Consider the following 27,437-nt stretch of genomic DNA (forward strand, 5'->3'; position numbering starts at 1 on the left):
ATGTTATTTGTTAAAAGAAACTAGTTATAAGAGAATCCTTCCAATTTACCTCTATATTGCTTTAATGTTAAATTGGGGTGAAAAAAACATGAAAGTTATCACTCCATTATAGTAGAGTAATGTATCTTGTACTATTTTAAGCTAATGCATAAATGGCTAAAAAGTACTAGAAATAATTATTCATGGAAGTCTTTTCAGTCTTCACTGATTGTAAAGTTCTTTTATTGATTTCTAAAAGATATAAAGTATTTTTTTCAGACTGCTATAAATTAATTTATTTAATTATAAAAAAGGATCTTATAACGGCCTAGAGTAGAATAAAAAGAATCTTAGAGTGTGATATGAAGTAGAAATTTTTCAAATTATAAATGTTTTTCTTGAATAACGATTTTATTTTCATATAGCTATTTTCGATAGAAAAAAATTAATATTTTTGTACCATCAGCTCAGTTTTACTTTTGCCAGTGTCGGTAAAACAATAGTCCAATATAAACATGATTGGTATGGCTGTGTGGAAAATTGAGTTGTTGCTTTGTGCTATAGCGTAGTATATAAATTTTATAATCAGAAAGTAAAATTAACTCTCTAAAATATATGTGAATCAATTTCCTACATGAAACTAACATCAATTTCTTTTTAGAAGAACACTGAACAACCCAAATCTAGTTGCTCAAGAAAAATTTACAATATAAAGATTTTTGACTTTATGAAATATTCATTGATTCAACTAAAAAAAAGCACTTTTGAAAAGAATTGGTTAATTATGTATCATATACAAAGCTATTTTTTTTTTGTTAATAATTTAACAAAAGCCAACTGTGTAGACGGTGTAGCGGTTTCGGCATTAGGTCTTTTATAAAATTAAAAAGAAAAGAAATTACAATCGGTGGAGACATTTAAGAAATTTTTCATAATTGTCAATTTTTGGTCATTTATACGTCATCTATTCTTTTTGCCTATCTATGGGCTTGCTGCATACCAATACAATGGTAGCAATTAGCAAAGTGAAATTTATAAATGTATACGTTTACGAAGAAAGTTACTCTAATAATGACCAAATTTACGGGTAGATAGTACTGATAAAGTATATATTTATTACCACACTTTCTCACGGTATTGTAATGACATGTGGTAGGCCTACATATGAAAAAATGAAGGGAATCCGTATAGACGTCAATTTATAAAAAATTAGAGAAATATTAAAAATTCTTTTAATTTCTGCATCAACAATTTATTATTTTGAAAGTTTATGAACTAATGGCTTTAACTTTTGCATACATTTATGATTAGTGGAAAGATAATAAATTATAATAAATTAAATTCAAATTAGATTTGTACCAATCAGATAAATTTACGAAGATATTTATCAGACAAGAGGAGTAATGATGAACGGACCTCGAATAGCGATAGTCAATACGAATCAGTACGAATATTGTTGTTATGAATAGAAAATCAATGATAGCTATATCATTCACTAGAATGGAAGTTCAATCAACGCAAAAGTAATAATGGTAATTTATAATTCTTTTTTTTATGAGACAGCTACTTCAACATATTCGAAAATAGTTTTTGACACCATATTACTCTTTAGCGCGTACAAATCGAAAAGGAAAAAGTCACAAGGCTTAAGAGCCATTTTTACCATTTTTTAGCGCAGAGAATTTCATTTATTTCTACCAAAGGATTATGTAATTTTTTGAAAATCCTTAACAAATATTGTCCACAGCAGAATACTGCTATAGCTACCTTTCTTTCCTGTTACATTAACTATTACAAATTTTATTTTTTCTTGGCTTCATTCAACATAGCTTTTCTGTTTCTCTCGCTATGTATTACATCTTGTTCCACGAGAGTAGCATAAATTTCTCCAAATATTGCTTTTTGATCTTCCTCAGGAATAGTTTCTCTGTAACAAATAACCAATAAAGTATAATCTGTTTATAATATTTCCCTAAATTTAAACTGTACCTATATTGCTTCATAATATCATATTTCTCCCATGGTTTCTGATTGGCAGCTGCTCTTTTCATGCGATTTATACCTGCTACTGCTCCAGTAACCCCTTTTAAATTTTTGGTTTCCCATTTCTGTGTCCATGGCAAAGGACGTAATGGAACTTTAATATCATTTATAGGCACAGGAGCTCCTGGTGGTAATATCACTGGTTTCATATCAAATGGAAATGTGCTATACTCCAAAGGACAATCTCTAAGGAAAAGCAGCTCCTTGTCTAATCTTTTTTCTAGCCTACAAATTTCATTCAAAAAAGCTGACTTTTAGTCTAATAATTAGGCAAAGAACAAATTTTAGAAGATAAATTGACTCTTACTTTAAGATTTCTATGGTTTGAATCAATGGATCATACAAATCATAAGCCACTTCAACACCTTGATGATCAACAACATTTCTTAATGTGAATTGTGCCCGCAACCCACAACCTTTTCTTTGTATACATAAACCAACAAATCTTGTTGTCTTGTCAGGTGCATGAGGCTCAGAAATCGTCACTGCTAATATTGATCCTACATAAAATTCAGGAATCGAAATTTGACTTCTTCTTTGCAGCATGTCAATACGTTCCAATTTCTCCCTGAGAGAATTTCTAAATTCTGGATTAGGATCGGGTAAAAATTCTGGGTAAATATTTCTCAAGTTAGGGTTGAATACATCCTTTTTTATGTGCTCTGGATCTACATTTTGTCTATTTTCTGGAGCTTTACTAGTATCAATAGCATTGCGAGTTGTTAAACTCTTTTTAATACTTTTATCTAAAAAAATTTTATTTTGTTAGTAAAAAATTAATGAATAATGATTAAAAAATGAAAAAAAAGAAAGGATAGTCTTTATTGTTTACTTGATCCTCTCTGCAATCCATGTTTTAGCCTATTTAATATAACTCTTGAAATATAAAGTGACATATTGCACTACTTTACGTTAAAATTATTAAATAAAAATTAAAAATTTTCTCTACTTTGCAACTTATATATATATATATATATTTATTAGGTTCTATAATATTTAACCTGGATGCTTTGTTACAGTAATCAAAAGTAGTTATCTAGTTATGTGTGGTTAGGTTATGATGGTGAGGGTCTTACGAGGTTCCTAAATGCATCGAGGAACGCCATACATACCGATGAATGTGAATACGGACGGGTCTTTTCCTAAGAGCGGAGCATAGGAGATTCGTGTTAGTTGACTATAGCACTCGGAATGATGGAATCTGAGAGCGCTGATTGGTCAATATTGCGTAGTACCAACATATAATAGGCCGTTACCAATAGTTGGATACAAAAAATGAGATTCATCCGCCATTTTGGTGTGGAGAAATGTTTACATGCTGATCGTAGCAGAAAGATGTGTAAAATGGAAAAATGTCAAATGTTGTCGTTACTAAAGTAAAAATTGAATGCTTTGAATGAAAGTGAAGATTATTCGTACTTTCCATTCATTATTTTCAATTTTTACTTTAGTAACCTTACCATTTGACATTACTCCATTTTACAACTCTTTCTGCTAGGATTAGCATGTAAACATTTTCCACACCAATATGGCGGATGAATCTCATTTTTTGTATCCAACTATTGGTAACGGCCTATTATATGTTGGTACTACGCAATATTGACCAATCAGCGCTCTCAGATTCGATCATTCCGAGTGCTATAGTCAACTAACACGAATCTCCTATGCTCCGCTGTAGGAAAAGACCCGTATATGTACATACATACATACAGTACAGTAATCATCTCGAGTTTACATTACTCGATATGGACAATTTTTTTAACAGAGACCGTGCACACTAACACAATGACAGTGAGATAAGAATGTATATTGGTGTATATGCACTATATGCATACTATCAGCGCAAACTATCGGTCAATTTTCGCAGTTTTTGAGTGTAATTTATTTATACGTATACAGTTATACATTGACACTTCGCTATCATTGTGTTGGTGTGCACGGTCTCTATAGGGTTAGTTTTTGCCTCGTTTTCTCGGCCCTCCTTCTCTACGGTTTCATTTCAGAATTCATTCCACTCGCTTGCAGCAGGATCTTACGTTCCCTTTTATTCTTTTGTATCTCCTTGATCCCCTCTAAAAACAGCTAAAATTCACCAAGATCTGAAAAAAATAATCCAACGGATTTCTTGTTCTCCTCATAATTAAAAAAATCCTCTCAGAAGGTGCTGCCAGCTACTCGGTTTCGATAGTTGACGGTACTACCATGCCATTTGTCACTTTTTGCTGCTTATTATGCATCACCCTAACAATATTAGGGTAGTATAGATAATGGCACAAAGGTATTTTTACCCAAGTGTATTTTGGCACAAGGGTATTTTCACCCAAAAGGATTTTGTCTCGAAAAACGGCAATGTTCAGATCATTGAACGCTGAGATTGTAATGTTACCGACGATTACCCAACATTACAATTTCGGCGTTCAATGATCTGAACATTGCCGTTTTTCGGGACAAAATCCTTTTGGGTGAAAATACCCTTGTGCCAAAATACACTTGGGTAAAAATACCTTTGTGCCATTATCTATACTACCAATATTAGGTTTTACGTAATCGATGCGTCGATAAATATTAGACTATAATAAAATTCTGCTTAAATACAAGAATAAATAATATGAAAATGTAGGAATTTCTGATAATACTGCCAAAAGTTTCAATAATTTAAGTTTTCAAAACGAAAAAGAAAAAAAGCAACAAAGGATATTAAGGAATCAAAGACACATAGCTTTGTTATACATAGTGTATATAACTAATGAAAAAATCGCTTATCTTTATTAATTAAGGGATATCAGGTGGAATAATTTATGGCAATTGAAAGACGTGTTTAGGTGAAAGTGCTTTATTCCTTTCGGTGATAGTTCGTCGCAGACATCAGCGTCAGGAATGCTGCTCTCATGTTTTATATTCTAATAAGCAGTCCTAGTTATCGAATAAGTACCGTCTGATATTAAAAAATACGCATGTATATGTACATATACAATTACAACACGCCAGGACGGCAGGAATCCTGGTCCAAAGAGACCTTGAATGGTTTAAAACGGAGGTTAAATGTACAGTATACACATTTACACTTATCGTTTCAGCAATAACAATTTTATTGTACGTAGATTGCAAAAATCAAAGAAACCATGACAGTGGTACATCGCGTATTGGACGGATGGGCCCAAAACACTACGCAGAGGTGTGAGAGAAAATTAGGTTTAAATCGGTAGTGGTGCAGATGCTCCTTTCTTCCAGTTATAAGCGGGTCCACCCCGTAAACACAAATCTCGCTTTCTCTTTGTTTCTTACGACAGTGAGAATTTATTGAAGGGAGTTTGGAACAGATTTTCAGTTTATAAAAAATCTATAGAAGCATGCCCAGTCAACACGGGAAAAACAGTTGTTGATTTTCCTTTTCTTTATCGTTCTTTTTGAGATGCTCCTACGTAGTAATAATGGCTTGTTTTTTCCTCGATATTTTATATTACAATAATTAACATCGTCACATACAGGCTTATACACTAACGATATGACTACGGCTCCAAACCAGCAGAGCGTTTATCGATGAAGAATTGAGATAATAATAATAATAATAATTTGTGTGTATTCCTTTAGTTTATTCTCATATTACTCTTCGCGGAGGGAAGGTCTCTCGATTGAAAAGTTGATATGCCAATTTATTTATAAAACGTTACAAATGATTCGTGGGCATCCTTGGCCCGATGCAATATGGATTCGCATGAGATATACTACATGTTTGCCATTTTCTTTGTTTGCTTGTTCTTTTTATTCTGTTTTACGCAGAGCAGCAGGCGCCGAATTGGTTTCATCTCTTTTGGTTCCCTTTTATCGTGCCTCCGTCAACTTTCCACTACAACTTTGTCATAATTTTTTGTAATTAATTTTGTTTTTCTTATCGTCCCCGGCCATCTTTTCACTCACGCACAAGAGTACACGAGCGCATGTTTACAACCATGCGCTCGCGCGCTCATACTCATACATACATATGCAGACGCAACAAGCACGCAGCACACAACAGAAGCTTCTTGTGTTTCAAACACCAGTCAACGGCCATCGCGAACTGGAAAATCGTTGTCGTAAAAAAGTAAAAACACAATTGTTCTCCATACGTTTGTACGCGATTCCCAATGTTGTTCTTCTCGTCGTTCCAAGGTTGCCTCCTCGATGTCGGAAGACCGGGATGTAAGGCGAAGTGTTGTGGATAGGTGGAGAGAGGTATGAGAGGAGGAGGTCAGGTTTACTTCGCGTTTCCGAGCTCAATGGCGCGTCGTTTACATCAAATGTGTGACGTTCGGAAATAAGATTGCGATTGTTCACTGTGCACCAATATTATGGATCTTCGATCCCTTCAATGGGAACTCTTTTGGCGAAAGCGTTGACAGGTGTGAAACAAAGAACGTACGTGTAGTGACTACAAGAAGGATTTTACCACTTTCGATTTGCCTCCGTCCATTCATTTTAAGACTCTTAACTCGCGTTTCTTTTACATACGTGCTTTTTCTTTTGAATTTTTGGTGATTTCTATCCTCCCCGTTTTCTTCTTCTCGAAAGTTCCCCTCTTTACCGTCGTGCTTCCGCTAATTTCCATTGCAACGCATATACAAGATCCAATCTAATAGCTGATTCGATTGAACGAAGGCATCGTCATCCGTGATGTCGGAATTGGCGCTTCTGTAGCCAAAAGGCCGAGTAGAAGGAGGTACATACATACGTACACAGACGCACTTTACGTACGTAATACATACGTCATTGTGTTTCAGCTGAAAAAGTGTTAATTCTGACATCACTGATTGACATGACATAGGGGGGAAACTTCTTAAATATACATTAGTGATGAACGACGGATCGACCAATCCGTCGATACATTTAATTTGTCAACTGACTGACAGGTGGAGCTCTCGTTAAGACTATTCGGGGATTCCGGCACAAACAAGGAATGTTGTAGTACATTATATCAACATTTAATAAAATATCTGAAACATTAACAAATAGACTATATGAGTACTACATGACTGCCCTTAATTTATAGCTAATCGATTAGTAGTAATCATTTTAACCCATGGATTGATTTAATCATAAGCGGATAGCGAAATATTAACTTCGATCGTCCTTAACCTCTTATTTAAAAATTTCAGGCGTCGCGCCCTCTAGTTGCGAAAAAATGATAGGTATGCGTGGTTCATATGTTTATGCAACGCAGTTTTCTTCTCTCGCTACATAATATCTAAGAAATTTTTGTGATCAGTCGCTATATCTTTGTCTGTTTTGCTTCGCGTCAAGGGCTTCTCTCTACGGATAATTTTTATTGGTGTTGATATTAATGAAAGTACGGTTTCCCGTCTTTCCTATAGTTTAAAAATCAGGTTAAGTTTCTCATTGCACTTTTCTTATCTTCCTTTAAATTACTATTCACGCGCGCACACCAGCCGTATTTCCGTGTCTCGTCGAGCAATATCACACTTGCTACCTTAAAAACTTCCATAAATCGCTTGCTATTTGCTAATACATACGCATGACCCTAATCACCAATCGGTGTGTAATAAGGCAAAGGGTAAGAGTGCGAAACTATCGAATCTCGAAATTTCAGTGCTTGAGAATGAATACAGTGGAGTCTCAATAATCCGACGAGTTGAAGCTAAATAACTTTTCGATAGGACGCTTGTTGACATTTTTTATCTCGTTAAGATGACGCTAGTGTTGGAGTCTTGTCCCTTCGTAACCCTTTCGCGATGACTTTATTCGAATTTCAGTATCTAAAATATATTACTAAGTTATACATTTGCAAACGAATTTTGAATATGCTTTGGCCTGTGTAGCCAGTAGTTTTTTATGCTCTCACGTTTTATTCGTTTGTTACGTCAACAAGGAAACTTTTGCTAAAATAATACAGTCGTCTTATTTAGGATATTTTTGAAATGGGTGAGAACATATAATCCATTAATCGTGAAAGGGTTAATTTGAGACCCGTGCCATTAAACCAGAACTAAGCTCGAATTTCAGCTGAGCATTTACTTAAGACGAAGATCGTGCTAAAGCATTGTATCGAAGGTTAAAGTGAGACAACTTGATGTTACCGTAGACAGTGCTGTGAGGTTAAGTCCCGTTTAATTGTACGGATCTACCCTAATGGTACAAATATCTACAGAACATCCTTAGAACGTTCCGAGGATATCCCCTGAACATCTCGTGTTATCATGTTAAGATAGACTCCGTAGGTGCTTTCCTGTTGCTATTGAAATCGTGAGGTTTTGTCGGATTATTTACACTGCTGTATTATTTGGCAAAAATTATTATTAAAAAACTCTTTAATAGGTCAAGCGAAGTCAGCAAGTTTTTCCAAATTTAACGCCAGAGGTTACCCCGATCTCTAACCTCAAAACATTTTATCCTATATTTCTCCCGTTTTTCTTGCCGTTTCCTTTGAACCAATTGTACATTTACAGCGAACTTATTTGGAAATTTTAGATTAGCTCAAAATCTTAAATGCTTTTAGAATTAAGACGGAGCTAAAAGTTTCTGTTAACCGCAAATTCCATATCTTTCTACATTGTCAATAATCCTATTCGAAATTTCGTTCTCAAATGGCGACAAATACTTTGAAAATTTCTACGAATGCGTTTCAATGAGCGTATGATTTTTCTTTTGCAGGATTGACAATGAACATGCAACATAGATCCTAGATCATCGTATAAATAAATTGATCGATATTAATCGTTGCCCTGAGTGCCTTGGTACCTGGCTTACAATCGGAACTTCATCTCCACGGATCGATTATATTTTCGATTTGTTCCAGTAACTTTTCAATGAAAACATTAATTGACACAAGTGGACATAGATCTATATATATATATATATATAATAGTTTTTTTCTATCACACACACAACGGACTTTAAGAAGACAAACATTATGGATGATACCGAAAATTCTCGCGCTTTATTATTTTTCCGATAAATTATCAATCTTCGATAAAATATCCATGCGTGTCATTAAGTCTCATAGAAAAGTTACTCCTGTAGATCTATTTTTATTTTACTTAATATTTAATAATATATTTTCTAATTTTTCATACTGTTTTGATCTTGACCGAAATCAAGTAGATGGTACAGAAATAGATCGTACACGATGGACTATTTATTAAGCAGAACATTATATTAAAGCTGCGCTAGATTGCTTTAATGGGTATTTATAAAAATATCGAGACAAAGGAAATGAAACTCATTTTAATGTTTCGAATCATGAATTAATGATAAAAGCTAAACCACAAATGAAATAATACACAAAGTGTATCAAAAATTTCGTTGAATAGTTCGGAATTATAAAAACTGCGTTGAATAGGCTGATGCATTCGCGCATATAAACTGATCGCGAGATATGTCAGGAAGCGCCCGTTAAATCGGGCAAATCATCAAAGTGAAGCAGAGTACGTTGCACGCTACGATTAATCAAACGAACTCGCGCATTGCAAATTGGAACGCAAAATCAAAAGTAACGCAATAACACGAAAGTGATTGTTCTTTAAAACTCTTCTTATTTTCTAAACGCGATACCGGCCACAGATCTCGGTAGATTATTTCTTTTCCTTCTTTTAAATTACTCCGGAAATTTTAATTCTTTGCTCCATTTGCAATGAGACGAGTTTTCACACATTGATTCTGTTAAATTTATTGCATTATGCAACTTTGCTTTACTCTGAATATTTATGCGATAAGGGACATTTATCGACATATCTCTCAATTTGTATAATCATGCACAACATCTTAATCATTGCTGTTTTTAAACTCGGAACCATTCACCGAATTTTTCAAACGCACCTTGTATAATTGTTTGTTTCGATTGTTCATTCAACAATGAAAAGTTTTGCATAAATACTAATTCTAAAGTAGAGTAGACACGTAAGTATTCTATCGAAATTATAAAACCGAGTTTATCGCGCGCAACTACTACTAAGTATAATGGAATATATTTTCAGTTAATTAAATAGCAATTTACAATATTCGTGGATTTGATATTTGTAAGGAATGACATTTTTTAAATAATCCATCGTAGCATTTAGAATATTATTTTAAGAAAAACGCTTTTTCAGAATTTCGTTAATATTTTTCACAAAAATAGATCTACACGTTTCTTTCGTCCTATCTATTTAATTTCCTTCCCTCGAGCACGTTTGAAAACTAAGCTTCGTCCGAAATACCACATTCTAAGCTCCCATAACTTAAATCCTATTCTCGCTTGCATCCTTTTTTGGCTTCTTGATTTCGTGTGTGTACAGATTGTTGATGTATTTGTTAACTCGCTGAGGTACAACATTTCTTATGTTTTTAATCGTTTCGCCATAAATTTATATACACAATAATATATGACTTTTTGCTGATAACCGCCAATCTTTAAAACTCGTATGCTTATCGCATAAACCAGTGTATATATCTCAATGTCATTCGACTAACTTAAATCAAAAAGTCGTAGGTACGATTTTTTTAAACTTTACTGAAAAAGTATCGATGGATCATCGCTCATCCAGGTCGGACTCCAATAGGTTAATAAAAGTTTGCCTGTGTACGTCTATGTGTTCGTGTTTCTGTAAGTCCCTTTTTGTGTCACACTGAAAAAAGCGATGTACGCAGCTTTCAATTTTTAAACAATAATTTTTTAAGCGGTCCAGGTAGTTATTACAGCGTAGCCCGGGGCAACTCTCTCTCGGCAGGATCTTTATCTGAGCTTAGTACCGTTAAGAGTATAATATTTACTTTTTCATTTATATACAACTTCTTATATATAATATCCTGTAGTAATTTTCTTTTTAAAATGCGTACAAACGGAGATATCGAATTACATTATGTATGTACATTCGATTATTCTGTATTGATCTAACCGTACGAGCGACCTCATAACCTATCAGTTTTAATCAGTAGTATGGGCGAACAGTTATACGATTAAAATCGTGCAAAATAACCGAAGGTGCACGGTCACCCTAACGTATTCGGGGAAACGTTGCGTCTTCGCTTATCAATCATATTATCCTTATTAATATTATTATTAATTTATTCCTTGCTATCATTGTTTATTATAATTTGTTATCATTATTATTTCTTAATCATTATTAAAATTATTCGTTATTACTATTATTATTAACAATCATTTAAAATTTGTTCTCTCATTTCGATATTCTCGCACGGATCTCGCGGTACTCTCGACTATTGTTTGTCCAATTTTTTTCCATTCAAAACTTTGTCCGCTTTAATATATAACGTGAGACTTTTCACGCAATTTGGACACAAGCCGGTACTGTATTTATATTCCTCGTTTCAAATTACTTTAGTTGAAGCTTCGCACAGCCAAAAATGAAAAGCACTTAAAACAGTGCTCAACACTATATAAATGACGCGTTGAGTAATTAATCGGTAAAATGGATTCTCTGATCGACTAACGTGGCAGGGATGGCCATCGTTAAGTTTAGACCTTATTGTGAATAGTTTTTTAGCCTACTCGCGTAGTTTACTTAAAAGTACTTCTTCTTATTTATGTACAAGTATACCTGCATATGTACATATAACAAACATCATATATGCGAGGAGTTTAACTTAGGTAATGGAGTTCAAATGTATTCACGTTAAAAGTTCCAAAAATCCGACAATTGGCAATTTGCGATAAGACTATTCTTTGGAGATTATTTTTTTCTGGAGCAATGGAAATATGTTATTTGACGCCATTTTTTGTTTCAAAATTAAATAAATGTAATTGTGGGTCATTATTTTGTTGCTTTCACTCTTTCCACATATATATGTATTATATGTATTATACACAGTGAGTTCAAACGGTATAAACTTCCTGAATATATTAGAAACTAGAAGAATTTATGAAAAATCTATTAAGAATGCGTTTAGTACTTTTAAAAATCAATCGAACGAGATGCAGATAAGTTCTTGAATGCAGTTTTAAATATACGCAATAGAAAATATAAATTTTCATTTAAAAAACTTATGGTGACCATTGCACATCCTTCGCCACTCCAACCAAGGTTAAAACAATGTTACCATTTGATAGACTCCAAAAAGTACTGAACATACGATCTTTACAGAATTTTCAAAAAAGTTCAGCTCGTACGATTTTCAAGAGATTTAATACTTTTTGAATACCTTGTATATGCTATGCACCTTACACACTATCGAATTAATGGTAACGTAATTATTTTCCATTCTCATAACAATCTCTTTCCTTTCTTATTTATGAGCGGAACTTTTATATTTTCACGTTTATAATATCTCTTCTCATCCGAATCACTTAAGATCATGAATATGTATGTGTATATGTGTTTTTTTATTCATTATAATCTATACACATTAACCGTTCCATGCCAAGTCAATCAAGTGACTTGAAAGTGATATTTTTAATGATTATTCTTTTTCATCGCTTTCGTAGCTATAATAGAGATTATTGAATTTTTTCTATTTGATGTAATTTATATAATGTAGTAACTATATGTTTTCTAAATGAAATGGATGAAACGGTTTTTAGAAATAGCATGGAACAGTTTTTACCGTACTCTCGCTTCACATGGTACCAATTATTGAGAATTTTTCTAATAAAAAATAATCATAGTTATTACCTTAATTCGACGTTTACTGTGACCTATAATATTTAAATATATCCCTATGAAAGGGGTCATCTCGATTCATAAGAAGTCACAATCTCATCTTTAAGTGTTATGAATATTATTACACACGCTCCTAAAATCTGGAAGTTGTTTTTCGACTGTCCTCTGCCGGCAATTTTTTAGTAATAATGTTTATTAATTGAATATTCCAGATAATAACCGATAAATGTATATTCTGAAACCATAATTAAAATTTCCTTTAGAATAGAAATCCTAGCGATATTTTGGATAGCTTTAAAAACACGTACATCCGTTTTGGCATTTAAAATGATTTAATGTAAATGATGCAGTATTTTTAAATCATTAACTTCCATATATTAAAACAGCAGAAGATACTCGAAATTTGTAACTAACACTATGGTTCCCTACATCTAGGCGTTATTATTTTCTAAACTTCAAAATAGCGGGAAAACGTTCCATGAGTATTTATTCGCGTAATACGGCGGAAATAATAATAAATTATTATTTGTACGGTCATTTTATGTTCGTTTTCCTTTTATACGAACCGAAGCACCATGAAATAATATATTTTCGTTCTCTTGGAATATGAAAATATTAAAGTGGAAAATAACAAAGAAATGTTAGCAATGTTCATTGATGAAATCAAAATTGATTGTAATTGTCGTTCGAGGGTAAATAATAGGATACGAATGCACCGATTATAAGAGTTTTCTGATGTACACGTTTTAAACGAGAAGGGCAGCATATGGTGTACTTTGAATTGAAAAATAATGCAAAAACTATTATTAACGCCGGATCTACTTTTGCTACTGTAAGGTCTTTAAACAAAATTTCAACTAAGCTAGTTAAATTCTTTTCTCCTTTTCACTTACACACCCTTATTCCTAAATGATAGACGTATGGGTGAGCATGTATGCATAACCTGATCGTAAACAAACACTTTCCTGTAATTTAGCACACAAACAACCCTGCAATCCGAAGCTTCGTTAGTTTGGAAAATTAACGCGCACGAGCCGTAACCTTAAAATTTCGTTGGATAATTTAAGAAGCCGATTACTTCGTAAATAGCGCAGAAAGTGTCATAAACGTTCCTAAAACGTTCGGCACGCCGAAGCTGACCGCCGATAGTTAACAGCCGATAGGATTTACTTCTGGACAGGACTGTACCGTCACACTATCCTAATTTTTCTGCACGCTTTGATAAATAAGGAAGAATCGACGCTCACTCTTAAAAAATAAATGTTCTGCAAAAACCACTCATTGCAAAATTCTAAAAAAAAAAAAAAATTACAAAGGTATTTAATACTTAGTTGAAAAATATGCTTTGCTATAGAGATTCTTGTTACAAACATATTTCTATAGATTCAATTTGATACCTTGGAACGTTTTAGAAACTGTTTTGACACTCTGCGTGGGATTTTATTACTCGTATAATAAAGTTTTAAATATTATTTTGCTGCTATTTAGAAAAACGCAGACGTTTTGGTTACAATATGACTAATCCTGCTGGATCTGATTTTTATCCGATCGCTATATCATTGAATAATACTGTCATTCATTTATCACTAGTTTTCAATACAAGTGAGCCCTAACCAAGTTTTCTCTCCTTATTAATGACACATATGAATCTGAGACTCGTATTCACACACTTATCACGTGTAGATTCGAAAGGGTTATGAGTACGAATGTAGATTGATTTTAATTCATTATTTCGTATAGAGAGCTTTTTCAGTCTAAAGAGCCGAGCATGATTTTGAGGTTAAGTTAGTTGTCAGCTGCGTACAAACTTTTCAGTTGCTGGAATAATATTATAGTGCGACGTTTGGCAGTTGGACCGCGTTATAATTCTCTTGTGCTTAGGAGTATACCTAATAACAACAAAGGCAGAATTTTCTGCTCTTCGTAGTTGCGAGATGAAAATACGAGTTTTAGACGCGGGCTTTAGTTTCGTAGAGGGCGCTGACACTGGGTTTACCGAACCTGTGTTCAGCAAACTCATCGAGAAACAGTGCACAAACATTTACATCGATTTTACAGTTCGACCTAGATCTATGAAAATGAATTTTTGACACTGTCCTTTGCCATTGTTAAAGTTTATGTTTTTAAAGTAAAATAAAAAGTTTTTTTTTCAGGCGTTTTTCGACACTCTTAGTGCAGAGCAGGTTATAACATAATGGAAGTCCAACGATTTATCAGGATTACTGTGTACGCGAGAGCATTTTGAGCGAAACGTCCAAGGAAACAAACTGTGATGTGTACAAACTTTGATCAATCGGGTATTTCTTTTTCGCAATACAATAACAAAGTTCGAATGGCATGGCTGCTGGTATACTGCTAGTATTTTTGACAGTGATTATAGTTTTAGATTCAAATGGACACTGGCTATGCTGCTCCTATAGAAGCAAAAATGTAGGAGCAAATAATGGATTAAGAATCGAGTCAGGAGGTGACAAGGATGGGCGGAACTTGTGACTCATCTGTCAATTAGATAACTGTCTTACGAAGAAGAATCAATCTTCTCGTACAGGAAGCAGGTACAAATGACGCCATTACGATATTGAAAAATGTTTTGTATATGAACTATTCATCTACAATTCTGGTGATGTCCGTGCACGACGTTTTAACGCTTATTAAACCATTGGCTCGTTACAAACTGAGTATTAATAATAACTAAGAAATTTGTCATCTACTTTAGTACACCTTGTGCCGAATTTCTGACAATGAATGAAGAAGAAGCGTTTTCTCTTTGCACTGTTAAGTAATGATCCTAGTCAACTATACAGCTGTTTCCCTGGCGTATCAAACTAAGAGTTCGGACTTTTGATACATTTTTCATCGCTTCCTAAATAACTTGGACGTCATTAGACTAATCTCTGTACACTTCTAATGGCTACGCCTACCTAAGGAGTATTTCTCGACATCTATAACTATTTCTCTCTCTTACACACACTCTCTCTCACACACGCAATGTGTTTGTGTTTTGTTTATTTTAGTGGTAATTGTTGCGGTAGTAGTAGAAGTAGTAGTAATAGTAGTAGTAGTAGTAGTAATAGTTTTAGTAATAGTATTAATAGCGTAATAGTTCTATTAGTAGTAGTAATCGCGTTTTTAGCACTGATAATAGCGGTAGCAGCAATAGTAGTTTTTAATATAGTAGAGTAAATTCTTTTTTCGTTTCATAGCTTTAATAGCATCCGCCATGCTAGGGACAAGTTGTTTCGGTTTTTTCGGGGAGTACAAGGAAAGGAGTGGGATTAGTAACAGCAGCAGCAGCAGCAGTAGCAGCAGCAGCAGCAGCAATATTTAGTATTAGTAATATCAATAATAGTATTAGCATTTTTGTATCTGTGGTACTAATAGTAATAATAGAGCAGTAATATATTCAATTGTTCTGTACAGAACATTGTCCACTTTTTTTCTCGATTAGTTTCATAATCTAAATTGCTTTTATCCCTTTTTTATCAAACTTTCGAGGCGAGAGATTCTCCTATTGTATTAAAAGTGTGATAGTTAAACCTCGTCATTTTTTTCTTAACTTAAATATCCACCGCTGCATTTTAACCATACTTTTCGTTTTTCTTTTCCTTGTAGATTTCCTTCCCTCCCTGACCCATCCCTAAACTTATAATTATCTCATATCGTCCGTAATAAAAGATACTTTGATAATACTCTGGTTTAATCCTAGTGAACAAAAATCGCATTCGTTTATAGTTTCTCGTCCTATGAATTATTGTACTACATATACTATAATGTCTCATTCTCGTGTTTATCCTTCTCGAACACTACGTGAAAAAAACTTCTATCTATATTCGCAACGAATGTATTTAAACCTTCTCAGACAAATACAATAAAATCTGGAATTTAACGACTATTTTTATATATTATATATACGTGTATATGCGCGGATCGAAGAAAAATATTCGTGGCCTTCGCTACTATCTCGCGCAGATTTTCATGAGATTTCTGATTTAGCGTTCCTGTCATCCTGTGTGTCAGTATGCGTGTATGTGTTTCCATGTTTGTGTGAATTGCGATTTTTTCATAATATAGCTGTTTGATGCGGGCGCGCGTGCGCGCGGTTCTAAGTTATCCCTTATTATGGGTAAAAAATTAATCTGCTTTTTTTTTGTATACTTTCGGTGTGTTCGACGTAGGCCAATAAAATTGTAAAGTAGTTGTCGTGAATCGGATTACCAGGTATCAATGCGTAATTAGTGTTAATGGCATGCGGATCTTACACGTCACAATATTTATAAACCATTGCGCTTCGAGTTATATTAATTATAACAAAATGGCAGTTCCGTTTTTTCTTTGGCAAAATTTTCCTCGTAACGGGGAGGAGAAATTTTCGTAGCGGCAGCAAAGATATTTTAAAAGGTATACGCTCAATATGGACTGGCATACCGATTCGTAGTACTACTAATTGAACTTGCTCACTTCTTTTAGACCCTCCAATTCTCGTCAACTTCCCTCTCTCACATCCCGCATCTAGCTTTCTCTCTCTCTTGACCGTTGCCTTATTTAAATATTACATATAAAGTTTTCAAATGGTTGAGAATTGAAAGGTTAGTGCAACGTATTGCTAAACTACCAACTAAACAGCAAGAAAAAGAGAGAATGTATGACAGTATATGGCTCGCATTTTATGCTTACTTACATATTAATGTAACGTGCACGCGCGCGCGCAACTATGTAAAGTAGCCAAGAGTTCTTCCGAACTAAATTTATCCTTGCTGCTTTCAAACTTCTCGAATATGAGATCGCCCGATAGCTCCATACAATAACCAATAAAAAGATCAAGAAATAAATCGAATTAAGTGAATTATTCGTTTAATTGGCATCTATTTGAATTAAGGAATAATCAGTTTTCACAATAAGGTATTATTGATTGTAAATAATTGAAAAATAAATAATTTAGGATTTCTTCTCAATTTTACTATTATTCCAAAGGTCTTGGTTCTTTAAAATTAAATTTATATACAGTTTGAGAATAAGGACGAACAATTAATTCCGAAGGTGGTGAACAAATAACTGCCCATTGCATAGAGCTTCGTCTGGAATGACAGTAAATCTCTTTGCTTTTGAGCTATCCAGGATAAACGATCACTGGTGTTTGATCGACTTCATCAACTTTAACGTTAAGTTTATAATAATTAGCGCATATTCATTCAATTTTTTCCCTTTATTTCTATTGCTATTTTCCTATATCTGCGAGTGATAACATCACAAAATTAGTCAGACACACGTTCGCATAATTTATTTTCCTGCAGAAAAATGGCTACGTATCGCTGCACCGCCATTGAAAGCTCTAATTTGAGTGTGAAACTTCGGAGTTCAGCTCTTCGTACTCAAAAATCTTAACAACGGTGGACTCTCGAATACGAAGGGTTAAACAGAGTCGTGACAATGTATGTGTGCATGTGTCTCGAATGAAATAACGCTCGCGTGACGCGAGTTTTGCAACTTCTGCGACTCTTGACTTAGAAATTTATGAGAAACAAGATGTAACTCGCTGTTTCTTTGATCACAATTGGACAACAGATACAGAATCACCAGGATGATCAGCGAAACTTCATTGAGGATGAATTACTTCGCGTGCGCGCGCGCGTTTGTGTCTGTGTGTATAAAGATGGGTTGTTGAGTGGATCGTGTAGAGTGACCATTGGAGTAAGCGGAACGGCGCCCTCCAATCTCTCATGTAAAAAGCTATAATATGGGCTTACTTCGAAATAGTTTGTCTGAAAAAAGTCTTTCCGCTGCAAGACACGCTCTGTCCTCTCTTTTTGAGTCCTTAAAAATTCTAGAGTCTTTTGTTTTTTTTTTATATTTTTCCTTGCTCCCTTTCGCTTTTGCTTTAGTACCCTCGTTCGTCCTCCCTTGCTCTCTCTTTCTCTCGCTCATTCACTCCTTTTTTTCTTTCACTCTCTCTCTCTCACTCCCTCACCAAAGTCCACATAATCATTAAAATGTATAACATACGTCGCCTATGCATGATAATCGATTAATCGCGTCAATAATTAATTATTTAATATAATCTAGTACGATTTCCGTGGTCGTCGCTGTAACGGCTCCCTCCCCTTTCCCGTTGCTGGCCGGGATTCACTGGAAGTTGGGAGGGTCCGGCACTACGGAGATGTCGCGCTTCTATATCTTTATTTATTTCTTTGGTTGCTTGTTTTATTTTTTTGGTTGTTAATATTCATTGAACACTGGAGTCGGTGGTGTGGGGGCGCAAGAATATAATTTCATCTCTACGCTCGTAGGTCCCTAACGTGGGTTGCGAAGACCGTTTGCCGATGGATGCTCCCGAAGCAACTGGTGAACGGATGACGCGTGCATTTCCGGTGTGCCATTATGAGAAAGAGGATTGCGGTTGATGGGGAATCCCCGATTAACTGTGCGCGGCTGCGCGCCTCTTCTTTTCATTGGCTCTTCACCTACTTACGTAGTAGATTTTCTTAATAACCGCGCTCTTTTTGCTACGATTAGTACGAATACCGGCAGACCCGCGTCAGGGTGTCGCTGTTGTCGTATATCGATGATGGCGCCATCTGGCGGTTTTCTTGGACGCTAGCTGGTTCTTTGCATTTTAACCTCCAAACGGCGTCCTCGAGACGAACGGAAGCTTCCTCGGCAAACTGGACAGACTGGACACATCCGCACTAGCTGCACGACGTGTGTCAGTGATAAGAGCGATGGCCTTTGAATGAGGTTTACGTCAGACACCGCAGGGAGCTGCTACTCTTCTCAAGCTGTCGCAGTAATGGCCACCACCACGCTGCCACCGTCTCCTTCACTGTAAACACACATTTCTTCTATTGACTCAGCACCAACATTTCTACCAATAACATTTAGAAACACTGAGGGGGACTCGCGACCAGTTTCCTTCCGGACACTCCAGTTTCTAAGCTATAAAATCGCTAGTCTAAGTTTTCTCCGGATGCAACGTGCGGATGATTAAAATTTCTACACAACTGATCCATCTATCGACTTATCGAGAACCGAGTCTGTAAGCTAATACAAGGTCTTCAACGTGCAAAGGAAGTGTACAAATAATGAATCACTTAAAAAGGATTTTAGAAAACGGCTCTGTCGATGTGTATACCTTTCGTGGTTGTTTTAGCTTAAAAAATAAGCTAATTCTTAAATGCAGGGTCGCCTGAAAATAGTGTTTTATTAGCTTGGGCTCTCTTATTCCGTTTACAGTTCCTGCTTTGGGATTAAATGGAGGAAAGTGGAATTTCTGTACGTGCATCAGATCTCATGCGGTTTGAGGTCAGAGAGAAAGAGAGAGAGAGAGAGAGAGAGAGTCATGCGTGAGGGGAAAATATTTACTTAGTAGTCAGACGTCAGTCTCCATGCTCGTGCAGGCTGGATTGATATTATTATGACGAGGGTTGCAGGTGGGCTTCTTAGCTATATCAACTTGAGTAAGTACAATGCCCTCCTCCAGCTCATTAATTTCTGACGATGATTCCGACAACGATCGCTTCTTCGAGCGTTGACCTGTAAATAAAAATAACAATTATAAAATTTTTATTAAACACTATTGACAATGATTGATAATTGGTTTACAGTGGATTCATAACATGCTGCTCTGAATCAATGACAAATCATCGGACAAGAATTGGCCCGGTCTTTGCTGGCTTCGCTAGTAAAAGCGGATTAACTACTTAGACATGGTGTCGTATTCGCTTCACTTATACTCTCTTAATCGGTCTTATCCACACGACTAAAGTCAACTAGTAGTAATGCCTGAGTATTAGCTGACCGTGGTCGCGTTTTAGTTTTGCTGAACAATTTGCCTAACCAATAATCACGAAGAATCAATGAAAGACTGCAATACATATAATTTGTTAAAGTAAAACCACATTCGGAACGTGTATTTTCTTAAAGCTTGTATTTATGTTTAAAAAAAAAGTGATTTAATTAAAAATTATTAAACATTAAGAAGTGATTTATGTATATATGTAATAACTTCAGTTGCTAAGAAATGATGCTATTTATTATAATATATTGTGCTTAATGTAAGGTTTGGTCATACCTTAGTGGCATAAGATTTGTTGGTACCATAATTTTAGTGCATACGGTATCCTCTACACGTTTCTTACAGTATCTACTTGTGTGTGTGTGTGTGTGTGTGTAAGTGTTGCGCGTACAAGGAATAAATAAAAATATTTCTGTCGTCCAGAAAATGTAAAAAGTACAAGCAAAATGAATAAATCTGAAATGTGATAGCCAGCTGCAGGCTAGTGCAAACGCAGAAAATGCTTCTTTCAAGTGAAAATGTAATACAATCTTATTGGTTTTCAATGTAAAATTTTAACACATGAAAGCTATTATAGAAATGTTTGACTCGAATGTTACACGAAAAAGATATATTTTATACAGCCGAAAGTGAAGTATAAGTTTGACTCTCTATGAGACCCGTTACTAGTCCAGACATTTTTTAATCGATATCCGATTCGATAAAATCTGTGTAGCTTAAACTGTCGGATAAAATATAAATATAAGACTGAATTGTTGTGTAACCTTCGAAGGGGCTGAAAAGTTTAGTCTAAAAGTATTGGAAATTTTTACATAGGGTTCGTCAGATAATTCGTATCAAGAGGCGGAGATTCTCACTTGCTCTCCCGTAGTGTGGCTAAACGCGTGACTGGCCGCAAAGAGAGAGAGAGAGAGAGAGAGAGGGAGAGAGCAACACTGCTCACGTTGCTTCTCCATCACTCCTAACAATCTCCCTTTTTATAACACAGGTTGACAAAATTCATTGACTGATAGAAATAAAGGCTAACAGAAGCGAATGAGAGGCACCGATTAGCCATTAAATTTTGTCAATCTGCATTTCAAAAAGAGAGACTACTAGAAGTGAAAGAAGAGAGATGTAAGTAACGTTGCTATTTCTCTCTCTCTCTCTCTCTTTCTTTCTCCACGGTCAATCACGCGCTTAGCTCCCACTACGGGGCTTCGAATGGACCTTCGCTTTTTGAAATAAATAATCTAACGGGCCTTCTATAAATAACTGCAGATTTTACTTGAATCGAAGGCTTGATAAAAGTAAGTGTTGATCCGTTCATAATAAGAAGAGAGTAGGAAGTATATATAAAAGATTTATACCTAATGTTCCAGGAAGGTACGGACAGCTGGTGACGTGATTGAAGTTCTGCGACTGCATCTCTTCCTGGTCAGTCTCACGATGATAGAAATAGTTGAAGTTGGAGACGATGACGGGGACGGGCAGGGCTATAGTCAGGACACCAGCAATCGCGCACAAGGAGCCCACGATTTTGCCCCAGACTCCCACGGGCCTAAAACCACACGAGGCAAGAATGCCGCCTGGTTAGTTTCTATCATTCACCATAGATCCGGGCAAATCCGGATCGTAGCTCGGTATTCGGTGCTAGGTGTGGTGTCTATCTTGTGTGAGTTGACATGTCTAGTCGAGTGTTGATCTACTTGCGGTTGTTCAAAGTGTGCACGGTTGCGCATTTATGCTCTAAAATGTCGAACGACCGTATGTATACGTGTGTAAAAAATAAAAATGTTGCCGTTCAAAAGCTGCACTACTTGCCCGCCAATTCAATGGAATCGCGATTAAAACGGTCCTGCGTGCTATAGAACAATTATCGAATCATTCGAGCATCATGCTGATAACGTATCGGCCATTCGACTCTCACTATTCTGGACATTACCCATGTTCATCATTGAGTTTCCAGAAATTTCAACAGACCCAGTAGAAATCCAAGGGCCCGAGGCATCAATAATTTCAAGCCAATCTTGCGAATTTGCGACAAATGTATCATGGATATACGTATTTTTTTCATGAAATCATGAAAGAGTACAGTGATGAAAATAAAAATAAAATTACTTTTCTAACAAAATTATGTCAAATTTATTTATCCCTATGACTTGTCTTACGTAAAACGAAAGATTGTCGCGTGAATGGATCACTTTTTTGTACAATTGAAACAAGTGTTAACCTTTGTCAGGTAAGTTTTGAAAATTCAGCGTTTTAGCTGTTACTTTGGCTATTAGAAAAATGAAACGATATTATTAGCAATCTGTGCGAGGTTTCGCGTCGAGCCAGGTACGACTCTATCGATCCACGACGCAAGTCTCTGACATTGTTCGTGGTTATCAAGTTGTTAAACACAAGTCTATGCTTGGCCGAGCAAATATCGACGAAGCTCGTTACAGAGTAGTAGAATCGCGTCTTGGATTGAACTCGAGTGACCTGCTTCTTCTCGTTTGACCTATCTTGAAAGCCGACGAAAATTACCGAAGTTACCGCAGTGCCAATCTTCGCCTATCTTCGAGATCGCGAAACCTCGACGGTGCTACAAATTATTCTACAAAATTATTCTCCGAGCTACCGGGACAGCTTAGCGTTTGCTCCCTGGAGTCAGGGCTCGGACTAAATATCAATTAGCCTACTAATACTGAGCTCGGCTGACGGGAAGTGAAGTTATTTAACTTCAGTCGCGGATTGCGAAATGCTGTACTCTCTCATTCGGTTTGTGAGATTCACGTCACGGTGAGCTCGAACTCGTATAGACCGAAGATTCGAGCAACTGTATATAAGAAATTAAAAATCTGGGCATGCCTAAATGCGGTCCTTACGACGCTATATAGTAATGCAAAAATGCGTAGCTATTACAATCGCAACAAAATATATATATACATATATATAATTTGGAGCAAGCTAATTCATCAATTCGTTTTATAAAGAAGCGATACAAGGTATTCTTCAACTTTTCTCGTTCATCGACATACGATAAAAATAAACAATGGAAGCTGATAAAAAATGCATAATTTTCAGTAGAAAAGTAAATACTTTGAAACAAGTGTTGAAAAGTATCGAAGAAATTTTTATTACATTATCGTTTAATATAGTATACGAAAGGTATAAAAAATAATTGTCATTGCACTGTTAAAGAGATATAATAACAAGAGAAGTCATGCTAGATCCTTTAAAATTCAGGCATAAAGTGCGCACACTGGAAGCTTCGTTGGAGCATTTTAGAGCGAAATGCAGAAAATTCTTTGTTGATAACACGAGATTTTCATTAATTAGAAGACTAACACGACCGTGCCAGAAAAAGTTCTTTCTCTCTCTTTTTCTCCCTGTCTCTCTGTCGTTCTTCTCGTCGTTCTCCCGAATAAACGTAATTGAAACGCACGAAATCCTGATTGAAAATTGACAGGGAAATTAACATTTAAAAAGCAGCACACTTGGTAGCTCGATTGAAATTATAACAATGGTGATGAGAGGGACAGTGCAAAAGCTTCGAGACGCAAAGCTTATACATTTCCCTATTAATCATCTTCCAATGTATTAAGGCGCGCGCGCGCGCGCACGCGCCAATTGGATACCCCTATCCTCCTATCCACCCGTATAGCTTGTAGAATACGAAATGTAATTATATATCCGCTTCCCCCCTCCCCAGCGATTGTGTCTATTGTAATGTGCCGCCGCCTTAGAACTTGTTGCCGTGTCAATAAACCGCAACCCTCGTGAAGCTTGGATCAATGACGCTCACTGACGTTTAAAAAATACAAGAAAAACATTCTGCTCGACGTTAAACCGTTTTCAACACAACGAACAAAGAATTTTTGCATAAATCTAGCATGGGTTATCATTTAAAATGAATTTTTCCATTAAACTTTGATTTTCCAACAATCAACAGTAAACAATGAGCTGCCACAAATAGTAAATAGGATTTTGTTATTACGATGCTGACAGTTAATTGTTTATGGTCCATAGTGTTGACTGTTGTTATTCGTTTAATGAACAGTCATTGAAAATGATTTCTGTTTGTGATTCTGTCATTGAAGGGAGGAGAGAAAGATGAAAGCTTTGAGAGAGTTAATTGTCGCTGGTTCGTAAGAGAGTGGTGGTGGTATGCTCTGATGCAATTTTCATTTTCGCACAGAGTTTAGTAGAGAAAATTGTGAATGCTCCGTGTGTTTATGCGAGTGTGTGTATGATGTTACGTGTGTGAGTAGTTGAGTGCTAAATGCACAACGATATGCAGCAATATCAGATGGAAGTGTGAAAAAATTGAAATTTGTATATAATTTAGAGAGTAGTAGCAAATATAGATATATCAATCCTTATTTTTTAAATTTATTCATTAAAATTTTTTTAGATGACAATCTCCTAAAAGTGTTGACATTTTTCATGTCTCATCAAGTACTAAAGTGTTTCTATATTTATTACAAATATCTTATCTCATAATTGTTTAAATTATATTTTGAATCTTAGTCGCGTATAAATCTAGTCATATATTTTAAAGTTTACAAATATTTCAATAAATTTTTCTTCGATAAAATAAAATGGACTTTATTATTTGCTTATGAGCAAAAAGAAATATCGGATTCGTTAAAGAGCGCTAACTTGCAATTTGCCAGATTGCGACTGCTCCAGTTTCGAGAATCTTATCATAATTCCGCAGAATAATCAGCGAGAATTCCAGACCATTATAGGTTCCAGCAAATTCCGGTATAGAGAAGTAAATAGAAGAAGGTGCTGATGTTGTTAGAACGAGGAAGAGAATGAAAGTCGTAAAGACCACCATCTACTGTGTGTCCCAGAATCAATGTTAAAAGAGGAACGTTATAGAGCCTGTAATCTTATCTCAAAAAATCATAAGATTAAGTTTTCTTTCCCGCGAAAAGAATTTTAAGAATAAATGTGCAGTTTGCGAAAAAAAGTATAGCTTTAAATTCAAGTGAAATAATCAGAGCTTCTATTTTTCATTACTAAATGTTACTACGAAAGAAATAGAGTAAATTTTACAAAACACAATAATAACCATTTTGAACAAATAAAAATTTCCAAATAATACAAGATTTACATATTTTTTAATGCATAAGTATAGTTTTCATAAAAGTAGATACATCTTTTCAAAAAGAACATAATGTTTGCTCGACCAAGAAGGCTGATTTCCTTTCCAAAAATGGAAAATTGAAAAGCAAAGTTTATCTTTAAAAACCAATCAAACATTTTCTTTCATCACACCTAAATTACAACGTGTGAGTGCTGGATGATACTGTATAAATAAGATTGTACCCGTTTTCGTCAGGGAAAGAAATGTCTCGAGCTCTACCATTAACCTCGGTATAGGAATACCAAGAGAGAAGGATTCTCGGTAGCAACCGATATGGCAGAAGAAATAAAGGAAAGTGGCGGAAAATTCTTGTCGCGATTTCCAGCGTTATTGCGTGACGATTAAATAGCAAAACGTGAAATTCGTATCACGTTTTCATCGACAATAACAAAGCGAGCCTCGTGGAGTAAAATCGATAACGCATTAGCGTTCACGCTTTTCTGCCAGTGTTCTGCCTATGTGCCGCGATAAACAGTCGATCAATACGTACAAGTAGTAGAGTCAGTCGAATATGCCGAGCCAACGCGAATCTTGCAAGGGTTTTTTTCCCTCGGTCTACACCCTCCCCCTCCCTCCTCCCTCCTACCCCCACTCGCTGCTTATCTCTTGCAACGTACGTTTCTACTTTCAAAGAAGCGAACGGGCCCACGCTGTTTGCTCCAGGATACTTATTGATTTGCAAAGAGGCAATTGCTCAAGGAACCCTATGGCCATAACAGCAAGGATCCTCCCCTCTTCCAAGACAAGTGGGAACTCTGCCCTCTTGGATCTGCTGAATCTCAAGAATCAAACCGTCGCGTAGGCGGATCGAGGAGAATAATACTCCAACACAGGAGGTATCCACTCTGATCGATACTGACGAGAAACATACCCATTTCTATGATTAATGTGCGTAGGGTCAATCGAAGCAGCTTTTTCTACTGATTTTATCTACTTTCTACCAAGTCGTAATATCAAATCTCTTTTAAGCGATAATACTTGCTACGTCACAATTGTTTCCTTTTCAAGCGAAGCTTTGTTTATATATTTTCTACAGTAAAATAATAATGGCGTGAATATATAACAATAGCCAAGCGTAGGGAGTTTAATATTACGTAAGAAATTCTTTCGTTTTAATACAATAAGTATTTTTGTATATCTGCGAGTAATAAGGTATGCTAGGCACGTCTCTCAAGGAAAACTGTAGCTGTTAATCTTGGTTTTTATGGAGGAGAATAACGTATATTAAATTTTCCAGAATATTGTTCGTGTACTTACTAATGATACGAGTGATTGCTGCATATCGTTAATAAGAGAGAGTCGTCTGTAGGAGATGTTGGATAGAATTGTGAAGAACATGAGTGAGATAAGAAAGGAAGATAAATGTTGAAGATCTGTAAGAATTCCTATCATGGGAGTTATTGAATGGACAATGGGGACAAATTGGAGAATGCTTGGCGTTAAATAAAAATAACGCGAGGGATTCTCGTGCAGTTGGATTTTCCATGAGTTTCTTCGAACCAGAGGGATCGTTGAACAAACATGAAGAGAGAGAGAGAGGGAGAAAGAGACGAAAAAAGAAAAAATAAGGAAGAATATCGACTTGGAGGAATTTGGTCAGGATATCAGTTTTTCTGATGTTCCAAGTTGGAAGAGAAGGGTACCGAGCCGGAAGTAAGAACAGCCAATTAGAGGCAATTTCGTTTTTGACGTGCTCCCCAGGATGATAACGTTCCTGCAGTAAAAGTGGTCTCGAGGCAGAGCAGCCTTAATTGCAATAACTCTTGGTCCGAGCTTGCGTTTAATTACGAGGCGCGAAAGGAAGAAGGAAAATACGAAAGGGGAATCAAGATGAAGAGGGAGAGATGACTTTTAGGCCTGCAGGAGAAGCTCTGGAAGACTGTCGAATTGTGGCAGTGACAGGCCGAAGCAAAAG

At 35.7% G+C, this 27,437-nt stretch overlaps 2 protein-coding genes and 1 long non-coding RNA gene across 17 annotated transcripts in view; 1 reads left to right on the forward strand and 2 right to left on the reverse strand.

Moving 5' to 3' along the window:
- Positions 1 to 105: 105 nt before the first annotated feature.
- mRpL19 (mitochondrial ribosomal protein L19) lies at positions 106 to 3,055 on the reverse strand. Its single transcript, XM_066729964.1, has 4 exons — positions 2,855 to 3,055; positions 2,330 to 2,768; positions 1,969 to 2,247; positions 106 to 1,906 (listed from the first exon to the last, which is right to left on the reverse strand). Exons 1-4 carry the CDS (start codon positions 2,916 to 2,918, stop codon positions 1,780 to 1,782), a joined length of 909 nt encoding a protein of 302 aa, XP_066586061.1. The 5' UTR covers positions 2,919 to 3,055; the 3' UTR covers positions 106 to 1,779.
- A 1,796-nt stretch (positions 3,056 to 4,851) lies between these two features.
- On the forward strand, positions 4,852 to 22,431 carry LOC136775826 (uncharacterized). 4 transcript variants are annotated; one of them, XR_010822994.1, is made up of 4 exons: positions 4,852 to 10,597; positions 14,765 to 14,908; positions 14,992 to 15,166; positions 21,762 to 22,431. It is a non-coding gene; the product is annotated as an uncharacterized lncRNA (long non-coding RNA). The 4 variants fall into 4 exon arrangements; XR_010822993.1 differs by lacking the exon at positions 21,762 to 22,431 and adding an exon at positions 15,815 to 15,954; XR_010822992.1 differs by lacking the exon at positions 21,762 to 22,431 and adding an exon at positions 15,328 to 15,455.
- Positions 19,292 to 27,437, reverse strand: part of shaker (Potassium voltage-gated channel protein Shaker) — a 143,516-nt gene continuing 135,370 nt past the window's right edge. For 10 of the 12 annotated variants that reach the window (XM_066730928.1, XM_066730929.1, XM_066730932.1 and 7 more), the window contains 3 exons: positions 21,750 to 21,940; positions 19,968 to 20,138; positions 19,292 to 19,428 (listed from right to left, as the gene is read on the reverse strand). In XM_066730928.1, coding sequence (XP_066587025.1) covers positions 19,975 to 20,138; positions 21,750 to 21,940 — 355 coding nt within the window. In that variant the 3' untranslated portion in view covers positions 19,292 to 19,428; positions 19,968 to 19,974. Of the gene's footprint in view, positions 19,429 to 19,967; positions 20,139 to 21,749; positions 21,941 to 27,437 lie in introns of those variants that run through there. The other 2 variants (XM_066730927.1, XM_066730926.1) reach the window with 2 other exon arrangements.

The sequence above is a fragment of the Prorops nasuta genome, unplaced genomic scaffold, assembly GCF_024137725.1.
Source record: "Prorops nasuta isolate Cenicafe-Biocafe unplaced genomic scaffold, Cenicafe_Pnas_1.2 PNAS00008, whole genome shotgun sequence".
Taxonomy (NCBI): Eukaryota; Metazoa; Arthropoda; class Insecta; order Hymenoptera; family Bethylidae; genus Prorops; species Prorops nasuta.